Source organism: Pygocentrus nattereri, chromosome 15 (genome assembly GCF_015220715.1).
Source record: "Pygocentrus nattereri isolate fPygNat1 chromosome 15, fPygNat1.pri, whole genome shotgun sequence".
Lineage (NCBI taxonomy): Eukaryota > Metazoa > Chordata > Actinopteri > Characiformes > Serrasalmidae > Pygocentrus > Pygocentrus nattereri.
In genome coordinates this window covers 29,836,541-29,857,003 of record NC_051225.1, presented here as the reverse complement: position 1 = coordinate 29,857,003, position 20,463 = coordinate 29,836,541, and the positions used below count along the sequence as shown (strand labels likewise).

At 40.6% G+C, this 20,463-nt stretch overlaps 1 protein-coding gene across 2 annotated transcripts in view; it reads left to right on the top strand.

Annotated features, from left to right (window-relative positions):
* Nucleotides 1-20,463, top strand: part of ell (elongation factor RNA polymerase II) — a 33,901-nt gene that overhangs the window by 7,895 nt on the left and 5,543 nt on the right. The window contains exons 2-8 of one of the 2 annotated variants that reach the window (XM_017716809.2): nt 2,007-2,051; nt 7,337-7,452; nt 8,539-8,702; nt 12,335-12,582; nt 15,164-15,288; nt 18,237-18,327; nt 19,423-20,011. In XM_017716809.2, the coding sequence (XP_017572298.1) occupies nt 2,007-2,051; nt 7,337-7,452; nt 8,539-8,702; nt 12,335-12,582; nt 15,164-15,288; nt 18,237-18,327; nt 19,423-20,011 (1,378 nt within the window). Of the gene's footprint in view, nt 1-2,006; nt 2,052-7,336; nt 7,453-8,538; nt 8,703-12,334; nt 12,583-15,163; nt 15,289-18,236; nt 18,328-19,422; nt 20,051-20,463 lie in introns of both variants that reach the window. The other variant, XM_017716808.2, reaches the window with a different exon arrangement.

Below are 20,463 nucleotides of genomic sequence, written 5' to 3'. Positions count from 1 at the left end.
GTCAGGAGCCACGCTCTGTCCCAAGGTTAGCCCTGTGGAACATTCTGGGCTCCAGTCCCAGAGAATAGTGACATGTCAGCAGCCCATTCAAACGAACAGGCTGAGTGTTGCACTCTGTCAGGGGCTTGATTGGGTGAGACAGGCTAAGTTTGATGCTCTCTTTTTACAGTGCTGGGGATCTGCTTCCATTAGCTTTTTGAAAATTCCTTGAAAATGAAAAAACAAAAACTTCTTACCTGGTCCCCCTCGGTTGAAATGTTTTTATTTGATTTATACCAAATTTGTTCCATGAGGATGACCTCCTTAAACATATCAGTGCACAATTAGCCTAGATATGCTAAATGGGCCTAAAATCTTTTGTGCTGACTTTCATCATTGCGTCTGTATCCACAATTAACAGTGGTACGGCTTTGACATAAATAGTCTATAGACTATAACGTCATCATTTCGTATCTTGGTAGCAGATGTAATCAAAATGATTTATTAATTTGCTTATGTAGGCAAAGATTCTGCATTGTAATGGTCATTTTTGCCAAAATTTACCAAAGGGTTAAAATGATTGAATATTGCATGATGTTTTCATAAGAGAGAGCTGCCCCAGATTTCATTAAAAGTTGGATCTGAAACCAGGAAAGGCTTGATATTAAGGCACCACTGCAGCTGAGTCACCTTCACCAATTGAAGACCAGGGATTGTATTTCATATTAAAATCATATTCTTTTTGAAAGTTTAATAATCAGAATCAGAAAAAATGACTAGGTGGGATGTTGAGGGGGGCCTGGGGGGGGGGGGGGGGGGGGGGTGTTAGCAGTACACTACCAGTAGTGTTTAATTTCGAATAATTAATTTTGACCTTATGGTATGGAATTATGATGCCATAAGCAAGAGGCCTACAACAGTGCCTCAGTGCCATACAGTCAAGCAAACATGCTAATTAGAGTGGCCTACTGTGCTTCCTGATGGAGAATAGCCAAAGGAGGATCATGTAGTAAGCTCTGTGCAGTTGTAGAGCTCTTTACTGTTTCTGTTCTGATCAAGCACTGCGCTGAATCATCATGCTCATTCAGAGGGCAACAGGACAAATAATAAAGAGAATTCATCCTGCGTTAGCAGTGTAGCTGTGCTTGATCTTCAATGATCTGCCGACACCATTATCCCTAGCGTGTTCTCTGAAGCCGCATTAACACTCAATGCCTTGAAAGAATGAAAATGAACAAGTTCAAAGCTTTGGTGAATGATATTTGCTTTAGAGGGTCTTGAACTTGAGACGGCAAGGATGACACTTGAACTTGAAGTGCATAGATTGCTTCCCTTTGTTGTGTGGTTATAGTTTCACATGCAGCTTTTAGCATGTTAATGAAACCAATTAATTTAAAATAATTAATATATCTGGTTCTCCTAATTCTTGTTTGGCCATATTTCCTAATGATTACTTATTGGAGTAATGTACTTTATTCATTTGTTTTGTTGTGTCAAAATCAGAATAATCCTCTTGGCATAAGTGTGTTAACCCAAACCAAAAAGATTGTATTGTGGCTTAGGATGGATCATAACATGCGATTAAGCTGTCTTCCAATGAGCTTCTTTAAACAGAAGTTACAGTTTCTCAGAAAAAAGTTATTTGAATTTCAGGCAGTGCAGCTGACATAGAAGGCTGTTAAAGCATGTGAATTAATGAAAACCTTGTGACATGATCAATCTGACCACCAGGATATGGGAAGCATGCTCAGTGCATTGCATTTAAATTGGTTATTAGTTTAGTCTTACTGTGTCCTCAGTTCAGACTTTTCCCTGTTTTAAGTGTGATTTCACTCATGTTATACTATTTGTAATGGTCATTTTAACTGTCATGGTTTACTTCGATGCAGAATAGCTTGCTATTGGTAGGTATTCTCACATTGATAGACCTTCTATATTGTATTTAAAGAACAGATACCTGCTTTCCCTAGCTTTTATTGAGCACTTAGTATGGCATTTGTTTCATACTCTTTTTGTTTCTTTCCCAGGGCGTGTCTGCTCAACCACTAATAAGATTCACTGGAAATCAAGGGGTAAGTGTGCACTTATTCTCTTCTCAATCTGTATCTTGGTTCAAGGCTTGAAGTACGGTATTGTTATTAATGAATTCTTGTTCTGTGTTCTTTGTATTTCTCACTGTTTAGAAAATGGGCCATTATAAGTGTTAATTTGCCCAGAGAATTAAGCATCAGTTATAGCCATGTCCTCATTCCCCTAGTCAGAAATCCCCTCATAAAAGGAGGCTGTATAAAAATGTGTAGGTGATAGGAAGTTATCCCAAAATGACTTTGCTTTGCAGAGTATGTAAACCACAGTTACCACAGTATCCTCTGCCGTAGAGGCATAATTGTACAGAGTGAGCCATTTGGTTCCTCAGTAAATCTAGATTGTGATGATGATGCTGTTTTCCCACTGGTCACAGGGCAGTTCCCCCTAGACCTCAAATTTAGTTAGTTTTTTTTTCTCCCCTTCATTTTCTACTGGTACTTTTTCTGCTCCAAATTATCGAGAGGTGTGCGTATGTGCGTATAACTTGGTTACAATCAGGAAACATGAGTATAGCAGAGAGACGCATTCAAGGAAGTAGAATCTGACATTATGTTCTGTCAGTTCTGCTCATACAGCCCACAGCGGCATTAGTTGCTAAATACCGCAGTGGCATTAGGATGGATTTCCTCTAAGACGGCCATTGTTGTCTCCTTCTGCTTTAGAGCTCTATGCGTTCCAAACATTTAGCTTTTGCACATCCGTCTTAGCACTCACACATAACCACATTCAGCAGTGAAAAGCTGCAGACACCAGTAATCAAGCAGTTGTGAATGTGATCCACTCCCATCCATTTATTTGCTGACTTGAGCATTAGTTTACCTCATGCAATTGTGCATGTTAGGCCCTGCTAAATATGCCTGTGCCTATCCTGAAACTAGTGCTTAAGTTTATGCCAGTTAACTACAGTCCAGGAAATGTCAGTGTTCCAATGTTGTTGTGAGAAGATATGTAGTCTGTCTGCCCGGTTTTTGTAGTGGTTTTAAAACTCTCAATCTGTTTTGAAAGACGCATGCTTTTGCACAAAAATCATTTTGGTGTTGAAATGTGTGTGTTTTGATATTAGCAACATTACAAAAGTGTTTTTTTTTTTTTTTTTTTCCCTTTTTCTTTGCTGCTGGCTTGCAAGCTAGCGTTAACCATTGTTCTCAGCTTCTGATGAGGCCTCCTACACAGTTTTTAAATTTATTTATTTATTTTTTCCCTTGTGCCAGAGTCATTGACCCTGCTGTGTTTGGATGAGATTTTGAACACAGTTTTGAATTGGACATGACATGTTGCCTTATCAATGGAAATTAATAGAGAAGCATGTTGTCAGTGCGATTTCACCATCAATGTGGATTTAGCCTGACTCATCTCCTGTATGATTGTATGGTCACATAAAGGTGCTTCTGGTCACATACAGGCACATTCTTTTTCTGCTTGGCCACGGCCTGCTGCGTCACATGATAGATAAGAAATGAAGAAGCATTTCGCTGCATTGGCTGGTGTGTTTTTGTAGTTGAATCAGTGCTGTTTCTTTGGACTGTTCCTGTCAGGTAGTGTTTTAGACTTTTCAGTTTCAAAGTCTGTCAGAGATTCAGTGAGGTGCCAAGCTTTGTGATTTTAAAGTACACTGCTCCAGATAAACATATTTTACTTGTGATATGTTTAGCAATTTTCAATAATGTCATCATAAGAAATCCCACAGCTAATCTAAATGATTAAAGTTGTTGGGGTTTCCACTTAAATGCTCTGGCCATTTACACTACTAGAGCTGCATAGTGGCACAGTAGATGACATTTGTTGCCTCACAGCAAGGAGTTGGGTTTGATTCCCCAACCCATGCACCAGGGTACGTTCTGTGTGCAGTTTGCATGTTCTCTCATGTCTGCGTGGGTTCCCTCAGCGTGTTCCAGTTTCCTCCCACAGTCTAAAGACAGGTGAATTGGAGATGCTAAATTTGTTCTAGGTGTGAGTCTGTGTGTGTATGTCCATGTGTCTGCCCCGTGATGGACTGGCAACCTGTCCAGTGTCTTTAATGCCTTCGGCCCAGTGAGAGTTGGGATAGGCTCTGGCAAATCCAGGCTTAGAAAATGTGTGTGTACTGCTACTACCTCCACGTGGATAGAGAAAAAATAATGTTGCTTATTGTTATTACATGTGCCTAGTCACACTTTGACTGAACATCACAAATTGTGTTGGCCTACTGGTGTGCCCTGTATTCTTTAGAAATGTACAATGTACGTGTACAAAATGTACATCAAGAGCACACACTAATGCTTGGCTGAATGATGGTAAAAGCTCTTAGTGCCTGAGCTTGCAGAACACTGCCCTTTGCTAACATCCATGGCATGTTCATGCCAGGGAACGTAAACTACAAGTTAAAATATGGTCATTAAATTAGCTTAAATCATAAAGGGTTATAAATCATTAGGGGGATGCAGCCTGTTGCTGATTCCAGAATAAGTTGTATCTGTCACTGAGCATCTGAATAAAAAATGGCAACTCGTATATCCTTCTAAGTGGGAATGAGATGCTTCTCAGAGGATGAGCTGTTCTGTGCCTGCTTGTGTCTCTGGCTCTCCCTCAGCTGCTTCATTAATTCCACTGCTGTGGAGAAGAGCACACAAGCCACTCCATAGGCCTAATGACGGAAGCCTGAAGAGATGCTTTGTTCTCTGGATGCCGTGCAGAAAAGCCGTGTGGACATGAAGGGGAGTCCCGGTGGTTTAGGAAATGGCTTTCTCTTTCAATGCAAGTGTGACAAGTGGTTTCACATGGCAGGATGAACCCATGTACTTGGATTTGCTTAAATTCCCTTAGATTTGGTTGATTTCTTTTGGGAGTGTGCATTTGACTGGAAATTTTTTGACTTTGAGAAGTTCTGTACCTGATTGTGCAGGGAGAAGAACAGCTGATTTAATGCGAGTTCCTCTAAACATTAGATGCGTAACTGGCTGCAATTATAGTTGATTAGCCGACAGAGCCGAATAGTCAACATCTGTTGTAGAAAAACATTGACGAGTTGTTTACTTAAAACAAAAATGCTGTCATGCTCTGTAACATGCATATGACCACTCTGTCATTTTCACAAGTTTACTTTTCTTATGTTTTGTATTCAGTTAATTAATATCCAAAGAGCTCATGTATGAATGAAAGCTTTACAGTTTATTCTGGGCCATAAAATTATTTATGGACTGAAAAACTCTGTAGAAATGTGTAATGGTAGTGTTAATACTTCTTTAAACCAGCACTAAATAGTGTTTTGACTGAGTTTATAAAGCTCAAATACATCTGTTTATATTATTAAAGCTTGAAAGTTGCTCTAGAAGTTGATTACTGATGTCTGCAAAGATGTAGCTCAGTCTGCTTTCCTCATTAATAAAAAAGGCAAAGGGCAAGCGCTATGCTTGAGTTTCATCTCCGTTGTTGCCCCACAATTCAGAAGAAATTCACTATATTTCACTAAAACCATAAAATAATTAATATTCTCAGTTGGCAGAAAAAAAACAAAGTTCTGTCATTTAATTAAAGGCCACTGTGATTAGATGCTAGAAGAGAATGGCACTGCTTATCATTGTTTCACATTTTGAGTGCCACTCAGGTAGATGGAGGTTACAGTCTTGCATTGAACTCCAGGTTGGCCTCTCTAATCCATCCTGTCTGAGGCGCCCAGTTCTTCCCTTTGCCCTCAAGTGATTTGCACTGCCTCTTAATCATCTTGGATTTCACACTTTGAAGTGCGTGGTGTTTGTGGGCTTATGACGCACTCCTTCCTTCTAGAGCATTTCCGCAGAGTTGGAGTGAAGTGTCTGCGTGCACGCATGCAGTGTGTCGTTTCAGACTTCTTCTAAAAGTGACGCTTTCAGCTGTTTCGAAAAAAGGAAGTGGAGAGATGTTGCTCATTTCAAAGAAAGAACGGATATCAACTCCATTCTTAACTCAACCATTCAGTGATGGAGAGTGGAATATTTCCAATCCCGCAAGTGCTTGGCCTGTGCTAAACCTTCCAAGTAAAAGTGTGAAAAGTGGCAGGGTGCAGCAGTGAGAGCCCTTCAGCCTGCGGCGCAAGGCTGGGACACGCTGTTTATTTATAGTCGGCCACCTGCAGGCCGCACACGTGTGAGAGGAACCTTGGGTAAACAGAGCCTGGCCTGAGTGCACGTCAGCACTGTGTGTTGCTCAAATTTGTGTGGGGTGGGCAGTGACTGACTGTTCCTTCCACTGCTGCAGGGACCCTCTGTTTCAAACCAAGGTTTATTGCTCTCCCCTCCAGCACAACACGCATAAATCCTCAGGCTGCTAGCAGTGTACTTTGTACCATTTTTAAAGCTTGCTGAGTCAAATGTGACTTTTTATTAAGTCCACAAATTGTGGCTGTAACCTGTTTGCTCATGTTGTTTATGTATTAATGGACTTTGACACAGCAATATTAACCTGTGTAATGTTCCTCTTTTGGTGTTGATTACGTGCTGTTGCCTTAAGAAGCTTTTTTGCCACTTGCATAACACCATTAGGTTCAGCAGCTCACATGTCTGTGTGAATGAGATCCCTGCCAGTACTGTCCAAGGAGCGATTTTGTTACTGGGTAGAGGAGCTAAGCTGCTGGACACCACTTGATGTGGACAAATTGTTATCAAGTATTTGTGTTTAGCTGTGGTTTCTGGCTGGCTGCTCCTGCTTGGTTGATTAGTGTCATTTAGCTGTTAGCATGGAAGGCACAGTTGATTTTTTAAAAAATTTTTTATGTTTGTCCTTGCAACACCTGTAATGTGGCAGAAATGCTAGAAGTGGAAGTTGACTGGTATGTTGATGCTTTGTGGTGATTATGAACGGTGCCTAGAGCCACAAGCCTTGCAACACATGTATGCCCTCAGGCCATGACAGGGATGGTTCTCCAGGGGACCTCTAATTTATGTTTTACAGCAGTGAAGGGGCGGAGGGGGGGAGGGGAGGGACACTTGGCCTAAATTACCAATCATCAGCTCTTACACCAGGTAGACAGACTGACTGTCTGCCTGTGGAGGATTATCACTTCATGATAAACAGATTCGGAGTCACTGAAATCCATTTCTTAACATGCAAAGTGTAGTGAGGACTCTGAACTTAAGCCAGCCACCTATTGATCTGGACTATTAGAACATGGCTCAAATTAGCTTCGCAATTGACCACAGGTTCTTTTGGGGGGGGGGAGTTTCAAGTGGCTTTTAAACCAATAATGAATGTACAGTGTGTTGACCAGTGGAGCAGGTACTTTTATGATTGATTTTCATTTCATGTCTTTCAACAGAAAATCTCGATACCACGGTCGGAAAATCCAAATGAACTGCGAACGTTTACGTTCTACTTGTCCAATGTGGGGAGGGATAACCCCCATTTTGACTGTGTACAGCAGTATATTACAAGGTAAGCAGGTTTAAAAAGAAAATACCTTCTGTGTTATTTCTATCTTTAAAGGCACTTTGTCACAGACACCCAAACATGCCTGTAACTGCACCTAAAATGACACACATTTCTAATGGTCAGAATCTGTTTTGTTTTCCCATCAGTTAGCTGAGGTGAGTCTAAAAAATGTATAGTTAACTTTGAAAAGTTCAGCAGAAGTTTGATGTAACAGAAATCACAGTTGAATATTTTATAATGATTAAAAAAAGCTTAACAATCACTACCATCTGCTCCTCAGTCCACACTCTTCTGTTTGGATCTGTCTGTGCTGCGAGAACAAATTGAATGGGGGGGGGGCAGTCAGTCAAAGTTCAGACATTACATTGTCCTCATAAACTCAATTCTGACAGAAAAATTGCAGAGTAAAGTGAGGACCGCCATAGTCTTTTTATGTCTGCCAAATCTATATTAATGCCCAGCCATGACAGAGGGAGATGAAAGCAGCGGATTAAGACTGTTTTATGTGCAGCATTGATTTTTAATGCTTTTGATAATCCACAGTTGGGAATTCTCCCATTCAGAAACTGGCACACTGGCTTATGTCATTTCTTCACAGTGTATGTGAACTAATTGGCTCTTTGCTTTGTGGTGTACTATGCATAAGTTTATAAATCTGTTTATCTACTTTATCTATCTGCGTTTCACAACTGCAGATTCTCAGCATACAATCTCAAGTATCTGCCCATTTCAAATACCACGGTTTCTGCTGTAGTAACTTTGTGTGCAAGCTTGGCCATGTATAGTTTTTTGCTTTTGTGTCGTATGTTTAAAAATCATTGTGTTCAAGCTGGTCAAAGTTAAACCTGCTGAAGAAACATATTAGGTTTCTAGCTGATGGAACGTCATGGTATCCTTATTACAGATAGCCATATTGCTAATACATGTACTGCTAGCAGCTGTATTCCCAGTACTGATAGAATGCTTTTGTTTTCATTATTAGCTTGAGAGTACTGTGCATCAGGGTCCTGTTGATCCTCTCATTATAACACTATATATTTTTCACGTGATTGTAGCGCTCATGTGATGTACACTTCTGCCTTGTCCTAGTGAAGGGAGCATACAGCTGGACTGCCTGGGAGGGATCCAGGACAAAATCACAGTATGTGCCACCGATGACTCCTACCAGAAGGCCAGGCAGAGCATGGCTCAGGCTGAGGAGGAGACGCGTAGTCGGTCCGCAATCGTCATCAAGGCTGGTGGCAGATATGTGGGTAAGTTTGAATGCTGAGTCTCTTGTGCAAGAAGGATCACGCTGGGTTTGAACGGTACCAGTGCTGATCAAGTGTTTCTAATGGTGTAATTTCGAGGGGGGTTATGGGGGCTACTACATTCCACAAACTTAAAGCTTAGCCATATAACTTTCCCCAGTAATTAATTTTGGTAATACTGATTTGTCAATAAAAATGACAAAAGTAATAGTTTTACTGGTATAATTAATGCTACTATAAATAATGATCCATTCTTACTAATACTGATAATTAATATTGTTGCACCCTGTAGGACCCAAGAGTATAATAATTTCCCAGTAATGTACACCCAAAAATGTAATACAATTTTTTTTTTAACTTGGTCACAAAAGTAATAAAATCCAATAACGTAATAACTTGCCCAATATAGTAATATTATTCCTGATAATGTAAATCCTTGTTACATTATGGTCAATTATTAATATATACCAAATATTTTTAGGTTGTTTTTTTATGCAAAAATCATAAATATAAATACATTACTATGACTGTATTTAGACTTCTGGCTTAGCAGTTGCCCACTTACTGAACCAACTCTTAATAAAGCCCTTTGCTATCTCTGCAACTTGAGAAAGTACTACTGTCAGCCCTTCACTTGTGTTCCAGTCAAATTTGACCAATTTACATTTTTTGTAATATAAATATAGTTTCTTTCATAGGACTGAGATACGACTTGATGGCTTTGTCCAGACTAGGTATCGGAGTACATAAAATAAATGTAATTGAAGTTAAAGTACAGTAAACCAATCAGATCTTTTTACATTTTATCAAGTCATTTACAAGAGTCTGACATCAATGAGACAGATGTGCCTGGTATTCCTACTTCTCATTAATAGTCAGGCTTAGAATGCACTGTATATGAGCACCCAGCGCCTTTCAAAGGGCACTGTCTCAGTGACACTACCATTGTTCCAAACTGGGTTGATTTCTGTCTATACCATAAATGCATTGTAGGAAACCTTTGGTAACTGCTCACCCATTTGAAAAAATAATTGGAAAAAATGATCAACCTGTACAATTCCTAATAATGTAATGTATTTCAGATGATCAACCAGAAAATGTAATAATTTCCCTGTAATGTAATAATGTATTATCAGTTAAGAAATTGTATTATCTTATTGGGTTAATGACATTTTTGACCAAGCGCAAATTATTATTACATTTCTAGAATTATTAGTGGGACAATATTACAGTATTAGGCTCTACACCCCTTCCCATGATTTTAAAATAATTTGTTGCACGCAGAACAGGAAGCGGGAGCTGAATGTTCTCTGGCATCACCCCAAAGTTCTCCAACAAGCATGTCATATTAAAAAAGTGTGCGGTAACTTCTGGTCCAAGAGACTGTGTAGACTTTTAGCAGCAAACACTGCTGTTTTAAACCAACATTAAATAGCGTTACATTAATATTATTTGTGGTTGTGGTAGAGCTAATAGTTGAAATTAACTATTAATCTAGCTGATTTTACAGCTGTTATATTCCCTCAGCTCTTCCATTCATAGAGCACGAGCTGTTAGTGGCAAGATGGATTTTAATATGACTATAGATAGTACTGTTACATATTTAGGTTAATAATTCTTGTAGTGAGAATAGATCCTTCTATTTGTGCAAATTTCCAAAAAGTAGTCAGTCGGCTAGTCAGTCGGCTAGTCAGTCGGCTAGTCAGTCGGCTAGTCAGGCGGCTAGTCAGGCGGCTAGTCAGGCGGCTAGTCAGGCGGCTAGTCAGGCGGCTAGTCAGGCGGCTAGTCAGGCGGCTAGTCAGGCGGCTAGTCAGTTCCTCATGTCCCCAGACCCCCAGAAAAGGTCTTGATCAACTGCTGTGTGTTCAGATGAAGTACAATTTGAAAGACGAAAGGCACATCAATTTTAATATGCGCTCAGTCTCTCCATTTACCTTCTGGCTCATATGTTCCGAATGTGTGTTGGCTTGGTGTGAAAAGTCATTGAGTGAAGAGGCATGAGATAATGATGGACACAAGACTAAGCACTGAGGGACATATGGCGGGTGAAGTGTGGGTGGGGTGCCTCAACAACAGCTCAGTCTCTCCACATGTCTGTAGCTTGGGTGTACTGCATTATTTATGGAGCTGTAAATCCATGCACACACAATGGGGATGCTGCCGAAAAATGGCAGAATATACCAAGACAGGTACAACTACTGCAAAATAGCACTTAAGGATAAAATCCACATTATTTAGTACATTTTAGAGTGTGTGATCGATCAGTCAAGATGATTCAGTATAGCCAGGGATGGGGGAAGTAGCTAAGTAGTGCGCTACTTTTGTAGCTAACTACAGATTTTTGTAGCTAATAGCTGTAGCCGCTACAGTTTTATGAAATGTAGCTAATAGCTGTAGCGCCTACAAATTTTTATGTGGGTATAGTGATAATTTTCGATACAGGCTTCAGGTAATATGTGCAAAATCTGAACCATCGCACACAGTTGTTAACTGGGCTGGTGTGCAATCCTGACTGAGCTGTGGACCGTTCGAGCAAATGGGCATGTGCTGGTTCCACGCGCTTAACACCTTAGTAGGCTTAACTTGGGGGGGCCAGCAACTGAAATGTTAAGAAGAGCCGTTTTGTCCTTTCACGAAAAATGAAACCACGTTTTATGTCAGTTTTACCATCGTGGCTGAAAATAAGTCTCTTCTGTGATGTTCTAGCATAGGCTAAAAATATAAATGAAAACTCCCTTTGCTCTGCTTTAACCTTTTAGCTCAGCTGTAGTCACTTTTTCTCACACCTGTCAGGAAACTTTTTAACAAAAGCATTTCTTGTAAAATGTTTCTCAATGTTTAACTTTTTACGAGGCTGAAGTCGCTTCTCGTTCTGTTTCTTGTTTGAATTTGCCCGTTCCACAAATGGTGCCTGAGGCGCTATAAGGTACTGCTACAGTTAAGGCAGTTAAGGTGGAATGGGAAAATTCGAAAGAGAAGCTGCAGCCTCTCGACCTGTGTTTATCAGTTTCTCGTTGCAGATTAAATATTTCAGGAAACCAGCTCGAGCAATTATAAATGCAGATAAGTCAGTTCGTCTCCAAGTTATTGATGTTCGTAAATCTTTCTCTTTGCCATATCGTTAGCTGCTAGCTAGGCAAGATTTTTATTATCTTTGTTGCTATGGTGACCAGCAGTCAACACTGCGCGTTGGTGTTCAGCGTTAAAAGGGTGAATGAGCAGTTATGTGTTAATTCCAGCGTTTAAGACTTTAAGACTAGAACTTTGTGTTAAGATGATTTTACAGCAAAGGAGAATTATGTTACTTTACCTAAAAATCTGGTTCTGCCATGGAGCTGCAACAGCAGCTGGGCATCTTTGGTGTGAGGGGGGAGATTCACAAACATTCCGACAGTCGTGCTTTGAAAGTGGCTAAAAAGTAGTGCACTACTATTCAAAAAGTAGCCATTACTTTTTCTAGAAAAGTAGCTAGCTACAAATTTTTCAGTAGCTATCCCAACTCTGAGTATACCCATAACGGAACTTCATTCTTTAAAAAAAAACAACCAAAAAAAATTGTATTGCATTAGGCTACACTTCTACATTTTTCATTGATATAAATGTATATGATGACCAACTTGGTCTCTCGTTTCTAGGCAGGCGGGTCCAGATCCGGAAACCGGCGGTGACCCAATCAGATGTGGCCCCATCGCGGCGCACCTCACGTCCTGTGATCATCTCCAGCAGTATGAAAAAGAGCACTGCACCACCAAGGCCGCTGAGGGAACGCCTGTTGCACCTGCTAGCCCTCAAGCCCTACCGTAAGCCTGAGCTGCTGGTCCGCCTCACCAAGGACGGCCTCTCGGTCCAGGACAAAGATACGCTGGACAGCCTCCTGCAACAGGTCGGGGCAAAAAGGGTTCCTATACACAAAATATAAGCTTTAAACCTTTTTTGAAGTTCTCTGCTTACTACAACTAAAACCAGTAGGCTGGACCATGTTAAAAAAAAAACTTGCAGCAAATGCCTTTTAACTGAACAAGAAAGCCTTAATGAAGTGGTTCCCAAAATTTTAACAGTCCTGCTCCACCTCAGACAATAAACCTTTAGCTAAATTATACTGAGTAAGTAAATGATGTAAGGCCTGTACTTTAGGTGTGGTTCACTCTGGAGTGCTCACCAGAATGAACTTCATTTATAATCACAAAGGCAACAGTACAGACAGTGATGAATATGAGGATATGTGTGTGTGTGTGAGACTTTGCAGCTTTAATGGCAAAATATTCACTCGCTCATGCCACAGATGCCATACAGCACAGCAACATCTCATCATTTCGCAGCACTACAACAGAAAGCAGTTCTACAAACCTGTAAATGCAAATTGTTAGGTGCCAGTCACAGCCTCCAAGCTAATGGCTCACTACAACCACAAGCTAAACCACGTCTGTCAAAGTGAAACTAACGAGGAGTATACATGTTTTTTAGACAAACAAACTGTCGTTAGTTTCTGCTGAACTTGCAGCATTCAGAGGGGACTGGAGTACAATGCTGTCCTCTCCAACACAGCCTTTTACTCAAATAAATAAATAAATAAATAAAATAATAAAATTATGAGAGCATTGCCATATGCTGGATGTCATAAGTATCACCCTCCTTTAAGCATATGCAGCCTGGGTAAAAGAAGACAACACTATCCAGAAATTTTTGATTATAATCAATATTCAAAGAAACATTCATAGCAGTGTGTGAGACTCTCTTGCTTAGAAGTTGTTGAGTGAAATAAAGGGTTGGCAGTTGTTTGTGTCATCTGTTTAAGGGAAGTACCTGTGTGATTGTGCTGCAGACTAGTTGAATGAAATTAAATGAATCTTCATCACTGTGTGCTTCAGTTCAGAGACCACTGCCTTTTATATATTGTAATTTGTGCATGCTGAAGAGAGCTTAGTGAGTGGGATGACATGAAAATTTCATTTGTTAGTGAGACGATTGCAATTCTTTTTAGTACTATTGTAGCATTGTTAAAATATTCAGAAAATGTTTGAAAAGTACTAATAAAGTACTTTTTCATTTATATTGAATTAAATTTAAGTTCCTATAAACCTTTGTTACTTTAAAAGTCATGGATTATATAGACACATCAACCTTGATCTCTGCTTTCGCTCAGTTTTCTCGATTGGATGGATTCTCTGCAATAATATGCTACCTTGCTGGGGAATCTTCCTCTGCAGCACAGCATTTTTTTCTTCAGATGCAGACAGCCACTCACTTTCACCTTTGGGGGTGGTAGAGCTGCTGCTGGGGCTTTGTGGTTCTTCCAAGACCTGTTCAAAGCCTTGCTGACCTTGATGACTTCTGCTTTACTCTGTGCAACTGTTAGAAGGCCTTCTGACTAGTCTTTTTCTTCTCTTTGGTCAGAAGATTCTCCTTGTTTTGATCCAGAACATCCTGGTTAATGTGGACCAGGACAGACTTGATTGCTGCTATTTGTAGTTATTTCTCTGAGGCAAGTGTATATAAACCTGCCAGGCAGTTAAAGGGCCTATCACAGTTGCTGTATGATGCTTAAGAGCACCCTTAGGCACCAAATGCCATGTTCCGGTTTCTTCTGCCATTGTACTGTTTATTGCCTGTCAAATCTTTCTTTCTTGTCCTTTGCAATACAGTCTGCCAGTTATTTGAGTATTTACAATGACCCCATGCACATTTTAGTTAAATAAAACTGAGTCTTGGAAAAACAGTGATGCTAATGCTTTTTCTCCAACTGGAACACTTTTACCATCAGTTTGATGGCTGCCTCAAATTTGAGGATTTAAATAAGCACAGTATTAGATGTGTAATCAAATCCATGTGCAAGACAGACAAAATGTCTTGCACTTGTTGATCAGTACATGGTGATCATGTGGACAACTTATTTTAATTTGAGGTAGTGTTGTCTTTCTCTGCCTCTTTCTACCTGCATTCTGCAGGTGGAGTGGTGATCTTCAGTTAGTTTCCCTTTTTGAAACCAAAACACAACCATGCAACAGACTTCTTGGAAGAGTGAAAAAAGCTCTGACATGCTGTTTCTACTTTCTACTGTGGTTTTCTGTAAGCAGGCTAGTTTAATAAGCACATACTACATGCTCTGCCTACATGGCCGTGCATCTTGTAAGGAGACGGTTTAAGTTTTGTTGGCTCTGCTTTTTAAATTTGTGGTTATCTAACACTGTTCTTGAAATTATCATCCTCTATTGCAAAACCATCATTATTGTGGAATTCACATTATTGTGATTTGCAGCAAAGATTTCCCAAATGTGTTTTGTTACATCTAATTATTTAGGCGTTATACAGATAGAATCGCCACAGCTCCTCAGGCTATTGGAGGAAATTGAAATGTTTCTCAATAGCATGGTTTGGTGTACATTGGCGTTTAAATTTTTTTTTTTTTTTTTTCCTCTCTATTTTGAGAGTGTGACTAATGTGAACCCTGTTTTCTCTGGCTGTAGGTGGCTAACCTGAATAGCAAAGACAACACCTTCACGTTGAAAGACAGTTTGTTTAAGGAAGTGCAGAAGGATTGGCCTGGATACACCGAGGTAGACCAGCAGATTCTGAAGAGGATTCTTGTACGGTAAGCTCAGCATAGAATTTTGGTCAAATATGATTAGCTCTGTTCCAAAAGCAAAGAGGAATGCGGACTCATGACTTATTCTTAAGGGAGGGCCGTTGATACGGTCATGTCTCGCTCTCTGTTGTACTTGTTGTTATTTTCAGTGTTACTCTGTCATTGTTTCTCTTTCCTACATGGGTGTTTTGGTTGGTTCTCTTGTTCTGACACAGTTTGTGAAGCATCTTTTCTTTTATTTCCATGTTCTTTCCCTCACACATTAGGCTGATATGCTGTAAATCTCAGTTGGGGGGAAAAGCCTCTGTTCTCGTTTAAAGACTGTTCCCTTGCAGCTAAATTTAGAGCAGCATTGCAGTGTGCTTTGTTATGGCTGCCATTTCAAAACATTAGTCAGAGGCGTCCTCCTAACACGAAAGAATTGTAAATGTCACTCTGCAGGAGGAATATGAATTGTGATTCTGGGCTGCACTTTGAGCCCTGGGCCAGTGCTTATCAGCTGGCGGTGCTTTTTGCGTCCATAACCCCTCCCTCCCAGTGTTCCCTATGGTTGGATTTGAATGTGAGGCTATCACGAAAGAGCAACACAGCCAAGCAGTTGGAAGGTCTCTGTGATGCAACTCTACTCCAGCACATGTTGGTCTATGTGTGTGCGTGGCATCTCTCCAATGTCCGGCTGTGCCCGAGTGTTTTGGACCGTAGCTACTGTTCACCAACCCCCCCCCCCCCTTCTCTTCCTTTTCGTCCACATACTCCGGGCCTGGTCTTTTGACCTGACACTAGGGTGGTGTCTAGGTTTTTGGCCGTTTCAACCCCTGCATTTCACTGCCCCCTGCTGACAGACCCAACCACTTCCTTTACACCCCCTCGCAGATTAATTTGAGCGCTTTTGGAGCTGCAGTAGTTTCAAAATAGGAGATTCTGTTTTGTAATTTGTAAGGGAGATTTAACTGTCAGAAAGCATAATTTCCTCAGTTGACCACAGACAGCATGAATTGCAACTAGGGAGTGATTGCTAACTTGGATGTCCGATAATATCGGCTGAATGATAAGACTATTTCAGACTCAGTTTCTGCTGTTTAACTTGAAATAAAGTGACAGTTGACAATTGACGATCATTATTAACAATTCACAATTGCTGACTAATAAATGTATTAGGGATGCAGAGTCAGAATCAACAGATTTTTCTTCAAAATTCGAAATGGGCAGGCTGCCTGCCTATCTTGCCATCCAACCACCCATTCATCCATCTATCTGAGTAAATAACATGAGCCAGCTAACCGCACTTGTGCTGTTTTTGAATGCTGCTGCTACATCTGTACCTAAATGTAACGGCATAATCATGCATGACTCAAGTCAGTTACCTCTTACTATAGAGGTAGCACTTTATTCGTTTCACGTTATTAAAATTAAAAGAATTTAATTGAAGAGCAAATAAAGTTGCTTATATTACAGGTTGGGCTAATGAAAAGTACTGAGAATGTGCTAATAGGTCTGAATTGGCCATGAATAAAAATTCATAATCTGTGCATCCCTATATAATTACCAGTCAGTAAAGTGCAGCTTGTCTACTTGAAACAATGCAAATGTACACATGAATGAATACGTGAATTGTCTTGTCATCTACCAGGTTTCATTATGTCACTGTGAGGTGGATTGGAACAGGCCCACTTTTACTGTAGGTTTGGCTCATTTATGAGAGATGCTCTGGTATTATTGTTTGACTGGACTAAAATAACGAATCCTGTTGGTAAACGCAAATTATAGTAACTCCACAAGTGAAACCAATCCAGCCGAAATACAGCTTTGACATGGCTTAAAACTCTACCTAATGGAGTAATTACATTTTGATTTACTAAGGCTTTGTGGTGCCTTGTATTGATAAATGAAAATGATACTTTACCTGATAAGTCTGATTATTCTTATTGTCCATGTGAATTGACTTGTGGAGAAATACTGTATCAGGGAGGCTTGAGCTAGCTGAACGTTATGCTCAGTGATAAGAGGGATGGTGGGAGGGGTAGGTGAAACTTGACATGTTTATTGGAGATTGTAGGTGTTTTGGTATTGAGGGGTAACAGGCTGACATGAGCAGAAAATGGTGTGTTGAACACTGGAGGGGAAAAAGAATTAATCTGGTCTAGATGATCAGCATTTGCATTGAGCAGTCAGGGTTATTTAGCCAGTGGTTGGGATAGTGTAGTGGTTAACACCTCTGCCTTCTACACTGTAGACTGGGGTTCGATCCCCACCTGGGCAAACACCCTACACTATACCAATAAGAGTCCTTGGGCAAGACTCCGAACACCACCTTGGCCTGCCTGTGTAAAATGATCAAATTGTAAGTCGCTCTGGATAAGAGCGTCAGCCAAATGCCGTAAATGTATTATTTTTCTCCAGCCATTGGTGCAAGGTGATGTCATAAAAATTCAAAAGGTATTTTTGAGGTAAGCAGAAAACTATACAAGATATACTTTAATCAAGGATTAAGTTTTGTCTATGATATATGGTGCATTGTCCTTAATATGACCAGATACATGGACTAACAGGGTTAAGGAAAAAAACACAAGGTCCATTTTAATTTTAGGTTGACTTTAAGATGGTCGACTGATAGACATGTTAGTGTGTTAAGTAAAAAGGGAGCTGTCAACTGTGTGACACATACAAATTGAGACCAGATTTGGAGCTTTTCTTCTTCTGCCATCTTGCCAAATTCTTGGACATACTTCACATCATCTGTGATTTTTAAAACCATTCACTTTTTCTAGAGTATCTCTGCTACACTTTACATAACTGTACTGTATTCTCTGAGTTCTGCATTTATCAGCACATGTCCCTGGAACAGGATGATATTCTTGAACCAACTCTGCATTCATTTCGATGTACACAAATAGGAATTTCCGTGGGTGTGTTTGATACGATCCCTTCCTCTGATGTGCCTTGTTTCTCTACAGGAAACTGTGCAAGGCTCAGAGCAGTGCTCCAGCCCCTGGGGAGAGTCCAGTCAGCCCGCACAAAGAGCAGGCCAGCAGCTCTCCATCCCAGGTCAGCCACCTGCTGCCTCTCCATTTCCCTTAAGCTAAAGCTCATATTCTGCACAGTTGAGCTTAGATCTGGTGCAAGGGCTCAAATGCAACCCTGCAACACTACAGTGGCATGCTTTGTAGGAGCCACATGTAAGACTAAACAAATAATAGTTTTCCACAGTACTGTTGAAACAGGATGTTGTGATGGCTGCTTTGTTCTTACATTATATGTTTTTACATATATGAAGTTGTTCTACTGATACTTGAAAAATACATACGGGTTAGAACTTTGAAACTTTCAACAGTGTTTCTGTCCAGTAATCATTTAGATTTTTATGTATTATTAACAGCAAATCAAATAGTATTTATTAAGCTCTATATAATATTAAGCTTTGCAAGATGTTTTGTCTGGAAATGTTTTATATTGTAAGCCAGTGATTCTAGATCCTAATCTGGTCTCAGCATGCATGACTTGCGCTGCATGCCTGTTCTGTTTATGACCACTGGGTTTACTGTACACTAACATTTCTGAACCTATGGGTCATGGCATGGTGCCAGTACTTTTATTTGGAGCTAGTGCGGAAACAGTGCAGTGACCCTGCTTCACAGCTGTAAACACCACTGCCACTTCCTCAGGTGAAAGCGCCTAACCAATCTGACAGATGCCCAACCTTTACACACCCCCGCAGATTTCACAGCTTGCGTGGCACTTTTTGTTCTTGCCTTATGTTTTAAGAGGTGGGTGAAGCAGCAAATGACTGCAGAAGCAGTAACTGTGTCTCTAGTTCTGGTGCTAAGCTGCAAACAAATACTCTGTCCTATATGCTAAACATACTGTTATGTATCTTAGTTCATAATACGTATTGACATGTTGTATCTTAGTACTGCATATCTGTAGGTGAGTACAGAAGTGCGATAATGGAGCACATTTACTCAGGAGCAGAATGGTAGTCTTTAGCCAACAATGTGAGGAGACATTTCAGTTGAAAATGTGAACATTTCAAATGTTAGAAATTGCAGGCTGTTCTATATTAAAATCACGCATGCCTGGTCTGGTTAGCAGCTTTCATTTATGTTGGAAGTTTTATAAGATTTAAATAAAATTTTTCTGCAGAAAAGGTCTGCTGCAGACTTCATCGACCCTCTGGCCAACAAGAAGCCCAGAATATCGCATCTAACCAGCAAGGGTGTGCCGCCCATAAACGGAAAGTTGAGTTCTTCCAACGGGAAGGACTCATCCAGCTCTCAGGCAGCGGCAGAGAGCTGTTCCAGCGTACAGCTTCCGCTGCTGGACATCTCTCGGCCCTTCGATCCTCTGTCAGATGTCAGCAATGACTCCAGCCACAACGGCCGGGATTGTGAAGGTCAGGAGGCAGCAGTGGCCGAGAGATTGAGCCACCCGCCCACATTCACAGGGAACTCTGGGCAGCCATTGGTAGGACCGGGCTCTACATCCCCAGTCGCCAGCAGCCAGGAGGGTTCTCAGGGCCGGACCATCTCGCCCTCCCTACATGGCAAGTCCAAGAAGAAGTCCAAAAAACACAAGGATAAAGACAAGTCCAAGGAGAGAGACAGGGAAAGAGAGAGAACGCTGAAGAAGGAGAGGAAAGGAGGGGAGGACAGCAGCTCGGAGCCAAGGAAATCCTGTGAGGTCACCGCAAGTCCGGACCTGAGCAGTAGCAGCGTTCCACATAAAAGCACGGGTGCGTTTCACCACTCAAGCTTAAACTTTGTGGTGTCAGGTAAAGGAAAAAAAAAGCACAACGCACAATAAAGTTACTTTTTACAGTCTTGAATTTTCTAGAGGCCATTGTATTGTGCATTAGAATACAAATAACCCAAGGGAGAAATAGGGTATATGCTATTGCTATTCAACATCAAAATAAGAGAGATTGTTACTGCTGACACATCAAAAGATATATGACTGTAAAAGGCAGGCAATAAAACCCATATATAGTTAAACATATCCCTAATATCCCTAAAGTAAAAAAAATCCAAGCAGAAGCAAGATGAAAAGGAGGGCCAAAAAACTGAGTGCTGTGTCTTGTGGCAGTTGTTATACTGAACCAAGTATAAAGTGAGTGGTTCTACAGATGTTGGAAAATAACATTGTCTCAACTGTTTTCTTTGCTCTTTTTTGCCAAAGGTAACAAAT